Source organism: Aulostomus chinensis, chromosome 10, assembly GCF_037954235.1.
Source record: "Aulostomus chinensis isolate RoL2024-O1b breed Wild chromosome 10, RoL_Achi_v1.0, whole genome shotgun sequence".
NCBI classification, from domain to species: domain Eukaryota; kingdom Metazoa; phylum Chordata; class Actinopteri; order Syngnathiformes; family Aulostomidae; genus Aulostomus; species Aulostomus chinensis.
The window spans coordinates 18,658,326-18,665,478 of record NC_141329.1 but is presented as its reverse complement, the minus strand read 5'-3'; the positions used below and the strand labels follow the sequence as shown (position 1 = coordinate 18,665,478).

Sequence of the window (7,153 nt, the reverse complement as noted above, 5' to 3'; positions counted from 1 at the left end):
AAGTCTCTCTGGCACAAATGCTGTGACTCTGAATAGTGGGTGAAGCACTTAGTTTTAAATTATGCAATATCACTTTCCTGCCAAAATTTCATAAGCTTGAGTTACTCAACAGATCATGTAAAGGTTTCAGACAAGTTGAGGGAACATTCCAGAGTAGGTTGTGGCTTATCTGCAGCAAAGATAAAAGACTGATTACAACTTCATGACACCAGGTTTTCATTTGGTCATAATGTGAGCTACATTTTGGTAAGAATTCCCATCATGTTACAAAGAGCTTCACTAACATTCCATGAATTAACATGCTGACACCGTAGTTAGAGAAAACAGGAGCATCTTTTTATTTTCACTGACCTCTGAAGTCGTACTTCATAAAAACAATTCATTTGTGTCAGAGATTTTTACAGTCTTTTAGAAAAGAAAAAGATAGACACAATTTTTGATACAAAAGCTCTATGAGTAGCTTCCTGCCTCAAACAGTTTGATCACAATGGCTTCATGGGGTTGCAGTGTGAGCGCGTAAAGAGATGTTGATCCCAGTCGGTCCATTCCTGTACTGGTCACAAACACTCCAGCCTCAGGCAGGCTGGGGGCCCAGGCGGGGTCAAGGGTGTGTGGCACAGGCCCAATATTGAGCAGAACAAGGAAGTGGACACAACCCCAGGAGCGCAGGAAGGCCAAGATGGGGGGAGATGAGGGAGTGGAAAGAGAGGAGTTGGAGCTGGAGGAGGTATTGAATGGGAGGAAGGTGAAGCTGCCGTAGAGGAGAGCTTCCTCTCTGGCTCTGGAGTGACCAAGAGAGGTAAAGAGCGCTACAGCTAAATGTCTTTTCTTGTCTTTGTCCTACAGCGGAGATGGAGATAAATGTTATATTCCAAACCAACACTTCACGTGACCTGCATATTTAGTTGGAGTTCATGACATCTCTGTTTTCTGCAGCCTTTGTTACTCACTGCAGGGGAGTCTGGTGGTTCGCTGCTCTGCCCTCTTTGTGATGAGGCGTCGTGTCGAAAATTATTCTGTGGGACAAAAACAGAATTTGTTTAACAGGGGAAAAAAAACAACTTTCAAATGGATTGAATAAACTGAGTAGAAATCTTGGACTCCACCCGAGTTTTGTAAAACTCTTGGTCATCGCGGACTGCAGGTGACCCCGGCAGAGTCATGATCAGCACCAGCAGTAACTTCTTCAGCTCGGGAGAGGCTTCACCTCCAACCTGCCACAACAGAAAACAACTGCATCATTAAGAAAAAAAAACAAAAAAACTTCACCAAAGGCCCCTGAGATTACGTAGTAAATAACTGATGACATCATGTATACTTGACCTATGTAAGTTTTGTGGCTGCCAAACCTCAGGAATGTGTGTTATAACATCTGAAGCTTTATTACAATTTTAGCCTTGTTTTGTCTGTGCATCATTTCCACACTATAAAATATATTGAAATCATGAATTAGAATTATGTTAACATGTGCATGTAGTTCTCTTTATAGATCACCTATATCAAATTATGTATGCGAGGATGCATTTAAAAATCACCTGCATGTGTAAGGCAACTTGTCAAAATCCATCATGTACATCCAAATTTACTGGAAGTGGAAGGGCTCTCTTGAGCAGATGCAGTACCTCGCTACTTAGGTTACTGTACAAAAAATACTACTTTTGTACTGCCTGCCCCGGTGTGGGGTACAACCCCTCCCCCAAGTGTCATGAAAATCAAACGCGTGCAGGTGAAAACATTATCTCCTTGTGTCTGTAACAGTTCAGTGGTTTTAATGGGGCCTTACTGTCCAGCTGGGCCATATGTTTTCTGTGGTTTGCAGATGTGTCTCGACAGCGTCAGTCACTTCCTGGGCAGACAGGATGTGAGAGGAGTTTGGCAGTAGTGACCTCATAACCACATCCACCAAAGTAACGTTGGTCTGGCTGGAGTTGTTAGGTGGGGGCAGAACCTCTCTCGTCTGTATTACCATGAGGATCCTGAAGAAAAACACGGATGGACAGACAGACAGACACAATGTAGCTTTCAATTCAACTGATTCATTCCTGCAGGTTTATTCTATTGCAGTTAGAAAAAGACAAAGAGTGAATGCGATCAGTCAACAGCTCGTCAGTGGCAACAGATCAGCACTTGACACAAGATGAAAGCAGCGAACACACATATTGATCGATGATCGATGAACACATGCAGTGGTTTTCAGTTTACAGCGGATGGCCTGTTTGGTCGCCACCATCATCAGAAGGAATGAAAGATTTTGGATATCTGTTGACTTTCCTTGGGGGGTGAGGTAGCGCCAAGCTGAGGACATTAAACAGAGTTCCTGACTCAAAACGTGGTCAGAACAACTCATGACCAGTCCGGCTTTCTGGACCACACAGTTTTTCCCAGAGGGAGCTCAGGTCTGTCAGCTGGACTCAAATGATGCTGGAGACTTTGACGACGCTGCTGAGGTTCTTCTTGTCCTTCACAGACATTCCACAAAACGGGCATTTTAAAAAGAAGAATTTCATGAACGAATGACAAAAGCCACATAAGTTGGTCTTTGAGAGATTAACAGAATTCAGCTTCCTCATTAAATGATGGTAAATGGACTCAATTTTATATAGCGCTTTTCTACCTTAGCGGTACTCAAAGCGCTTTACAGTGTCATCTCATTCACCCATTCACACACACATTCACACACTGATGGTGGAGGCTACCATGCAAGGCGCCAACCTACTTATCAGGAGCAATTATGGGTTCAGTATCTTGCTCAAGGACACTTTGACATGGTCACCGGGATCGGGGATCGAACCAGCGACCCTTTGGTTGCTAGACGGCCACTCCACCCGAGCCATGCCGCCCACAAATGATCCATTTTTGTCCACAACAATTCACTCCATTTTTTTTTTAATGAAAACATGCTTATATGCGACCATTTACAAAATCTTGGCGATTTCTGTCTGATAAAAAGTTTAAAAGCAACTAAACAAGTGCTAAAATAGAAGTGCTTCAATAAAAGTCTCAAATGGGAAAAAAAATCCCCAAGTCGCTCATATAATCGGTCTAAAATAAGAATCTCGGCGTCGTCCACACCTTTTCCAACTTGATAAGCAAACTGTCGTGGATCTAATTTTCCAGCAATCAGGGAGACCCTTTTTTTTCCCCTTCTGTGTTCTTGAGTTTTTCCTTACCATGACTTTAAAGCAACTGCTCTGAATTTGCTCAGTTCTCACGCATCATTGGATTGCTGGACAGGTATTATGGTGGATTTTTACCATTAAGCAGGTATCTGACCACTGGACACACATCTGGAAAAGTGTTGCGAGAGCCTCGCTGAGCTGGTCAGCGCAGAGCGCATCCACATACGGAGTCAAGGCCAGCAGCCCTGCGAGAATCGTCTCTCTTTAAAAGATTTGTGATGCTATCCTGAGTTATTATGAAATCATTCCGTGGAAACAGATTTACGACAGCAGGAAGCCATCTGTCTGTAACTGCTCAAACAATACCTTTCCTCCTCTTCTTGATTGCTGAACTCCTTTAACACACTTCTCCACATCAGCAGAGTCTGAAATTTAAATGTCTCATTAGAACCATGTTTAAATCAGTTCCACAAGCGGAAAGCCCGACATTCGCGACCAATTTACCTGTTCAGAGTAGGCTGCATCCGTGTCGCAGATGGCAAAACCCGCCACATTCTGCTCCAACCAGAACCGGAGGGCATGCTGGGGAAATGCAGATCTCAAGATTTAAGACGTCCAGTATCACTGAGAACTTTAGTAACTTACTCAGACAGTAGGAGTTACTGAACCTGTGCTGCAGCTGAGGGTTCTGATGGCTCATTTGTGGCCCCTGTAACATTTTGCGGTTCAAACAGCTCCACATCACAGAAGTCTAACACCACTTTGAGACCTTTGAGGACCAGCCATGAACACAGCAAACATCACATCACGCTGGGAAACATTCACATAGCAGTGCAATGGAACAAACTGGGGCCCTTCCTCACCTGCTTTGTTGCTCTCTCTGAGCAGATGCTGGATCTGAGGCAACGTCCCCGAGCTTCCCGTCACAGTGGCGTTTGACGGAGAACCATCTTTCGCAAACAAGCCCTCCAGAATTAGAGCCTCTATACCCAAGGACTTGAGGTAGGGAAGTTGCTGGCACAACTCTTCAAAAAAGATCCAACATGAGGAGCAAGAGTGTATTTCATCACTTTGTCAATTCCATGAACTTCCACGTGTATATTGACTCAACTTTGCCCTTGTTACATTTGAGTATAAATTGGTGCTTTTCTTCCTCCATACCTCTACGTCTCTATTTAAGCCTACAAATCTACTAAACACAATTCATTTGCACTAAAAGCTTTTTTAGCTCTACAATTTGCAGCCCATAATGGCAGATAGATCAAGACATTTTCCTCATATTTAGTTTGACAAGCTGGAGAAGCATTCCAGTGAGTGTGCGATTACTTATTTTACCACTTAATTGTCTGATTAAAGGCCTTTAAGATAATTACGTCTGTATTGATTAACAAAATGTCTGTACTGTGTGTGTGTGTGTGTGTGTATATATATATATATATATATATATATATAAATAAATTATATATGCACGGGCTCTCACCCTCTGACCCCCGGGTCTGGGCCTCCGTCAAGTCGGGCTGCAACTGATAGAACAGCGACTTCTGCCACCACTTGAGCGAGGCAACAACCGGCCGAGGGCTCTTCACGATGATGACGATGGCGGTGGCGAGAATCGACACCCAGGCCAACCAGAAGAGCAGCACCAGGTAGCAGCGTGCCTTCCTCCATCCGGGGCCCCCCGCTATCGACTCCAGCTCCTCCTTGTTCATGGGCCGCCATGGCTGTACTGGTTCCAGTTCAGGTATAAGAAGGGGGGCCGTCTCAGTGGCGCCTACATTGCCCGACAGACCCGGACTGGCCACGCTGCCATAACCGGCGTCTCCGGCGTTCAGGGGCATGATGCGAGGCTGCAGGTGAGTGACACGCAGGTTAGCCATTTAACATCGGCGCATTGTGACATGCCGTTGTTCGGTTTAGTTTTCGTACCGTGTTACTGCCTGTCACCCCCGTTGCCTCTCCGTCACTTTGCTCCATACGAATTCGAACCTCTACCTTCTACTGCCCCCCCCCCCCCCCCACACACAGGTGTTTTAATGACGCCACTGCTTCGACTCACTGGAAATCAATGACGTACCAGCTTTACCGCCGTCTGATTGGCTAATTCATCTTCCAGCTTGGCTGATTTATCTTCTCATCTTCTTAACTTTATTTTATCGCTGAACCAGGTAAGTACGATTATTCACTTTTGCTTCGTTAGGCCGATTATTCCACTTTCCAAAAAAAAAAACTTTTAAAGAAATTATTTTATGTAAATAGTTACAGAAAACGATCCGTCCAGGGTGAACCGCGCCTCACCGAAGGCAGCAGGGATAGGCTACAGCAACCCACCATACCCCAACAGGAGAAGCGGTAGAAAATGGATGGATGGAGAGTTACAGAAAACCAGTGGTATCATGAATCTACCTGCTTGGCTGTTAAGAATAACACACACAAATTACTGACTAGTGATGGTTCACTTCTTAAATCAGACACGGAGATGCACCAGTTGGGTTTCTTCTTGGACATTACTGTTGTTTTTCTTGTCGATGGAATCTTCCGATATCGATTGTTGCCGATTCCATTTTTTCTGTCTATAAAACCTTAGTGAATACATAATAAGAAACAGCTTTTCTTCAATGAAAATGTTCATTTTCATAATTACAGAAAAATATTTCTCTTACAGTTTCTCCCAGACATCGCTAGGCTACTGGATTTTTTTTTCTAACTCAAAAAAAAAGTGCTCTCTTACGGCAAATGGACACAATTTACATTCTTCTGAAAATGAGTTTCTGTTCATCCAGCCCATCTTTGGAACAACTCTTTGGAACTTTGGATGATGTCATTGATGATTTTGCCTCAAGAAAATCAAGGAGGAAAATATCTGATATTGGAAGGTGAAATGATGAAAAGCCACAGGCTACAGTAGTATCTTGCGTATAGTTCACACTTTTGTAGTTTTCATTTTATTTTGAATATTTTGCACTGAAGTTGATCGTTCACTTAATTATTTATCATTCTGAATACTGCGCTTAATTATTGCACTCCAGTTGATTGTTAATGTTTTTTATTTTTGTTCTTTGTCAGATTTTTGCTTTTATTTTCAGCGCAGGCTTACATTAGAATAAAGTAAGATATTTGTTGTTAATTCATTTGTCTCTTTTGTGTGTGTGTGTTTGTTGGTATTCCTACAGTTATGAGCAGTGCGTGTAATTCGATGGCTGTGCTGGATGTGTTTTAGGGCCACAAACAGAATCTTGTCTAGGGCCACCAAAGTCCTAGGGCTGGCTCTGCTCTCAGCTGAATGCAGCAGCCAGTGAAAGACAGGAGGCTGCAGGCTGCTTCGCCTTAGCTGCTGTCCCTTTGTTCGTTTCCGAAACTGGGCTGATGGAGTTGAAGAAGCGTCTGATTGGGGTTACAGCTCGGGACGTGTTAGTTGTTGCTCTCCAACAAAATATTTTGGCCAAATATGTTTTACATGTAACGCGCTTAACCCCGAATTTCCTCAATGTTCCGGTTGCCAGCCGGATCACGTCGGTCCTTCACACAGGGGCATTTTCCGGCTGCTTTGTTAATTTGGTCATATTCTGCTGAGTTGGTCGTTTCCTCTTGGTTTATCCGTTTCTATCGGGTGCTATCGTGTTTAGTTTGTGTCCTTTCATTTATTTTGTGTCCTTTCAGGTCTGTTTTTTCGATTAATGGCGTGCGTTTGGCGTTTTATTTTGAAATGTGACCGGATATACTGCCATTCCCGTGAAGCCTTCCTGTCTGTCTTGATGTGCTCTATGGAGATTGACGCGCCGTCCAGAATACAGTCGCTGCAAAGTAACGCTGTGGCGGGTGACCGGTAAGGAATCAGAAACACCGGTTACCGGTCAGGCTCGCGGAATACCGGGCAATCGGTGCATCCCTAGTATAAACTTACACTAGCATCAAAATAACAATAATAAAATAGTTTACCACATTGAATTGATAGCTATTAAAAAGCATAGAGTAAAATGGGGGTATTGAGGTTATATTTGCAATTGTGATTTGATTAATCATGTAGCTGCACAGTA

At 43.6% G+C, this 7,153-nt stretch overlaps 1 protein-coding gene across 1 annotated transcript; it reads right to left on the bottom strand.

Moving 5' to 3' along the window:
• Positions 1 to 322: 322 nt before the first annotated feature.
• Positions 323 to 5,128, bottom strand: LOC147254594 (amino acid transporter heavy chain SLC3A2). Its single transcript, XM_086216249.1, has 10 exons — positions 5,046 to 5,128; positions 4,600 to 4,966; positions 3,983 to 4,144; positions 3,788 to 3,888; positions 3,624 to 3,701; positions 3,486 to 3,544; positions 1,784 to 1,976; positions 1,107 to 1,214; positions 951 to 1,016; positions 323 to 840 (listed from the first exon to the last, which is right to left on the bottom strand). The coding sequence occupies exons 1-10, from the start codon at positions 5,091 to 5,093 to the stop codon at positions 451 to 453; spliced, it is 1,572 nt and encodes a 523-aa protein (XP_086072375.1). The 5' UTR covers positions 5,094 to 5,128; the 3' UTR covers positions 323 to 450.
• Positions 5,129 to 7,153: the final 2,025 nt, after the last annotated feature.

Coding starts and splice junctions, on each gene's coding strand:
- LOC147254594 (XM_086216249.1), bottom strand. CDS start 5,093: ATGGAGCAAAGTGACGGAGAGGCAACGGGGGTGACAGGCAGTAACACG. Junction 4,145..4,599: donor CCAGACCCGGGGGTCAGAGG/GTGAGAGCCCGT, acceptor TCTTTTTTGAAG/AGTTGTGCCAGCAACTTCCC. Junction 3,889..3,982: donor CAGAGAGAGCAACAAAGCAG/GTGAGGAAGGGC, acceptor TGGTCCTCAAAG/GTCTCAAAGTGGTGTTAGAC.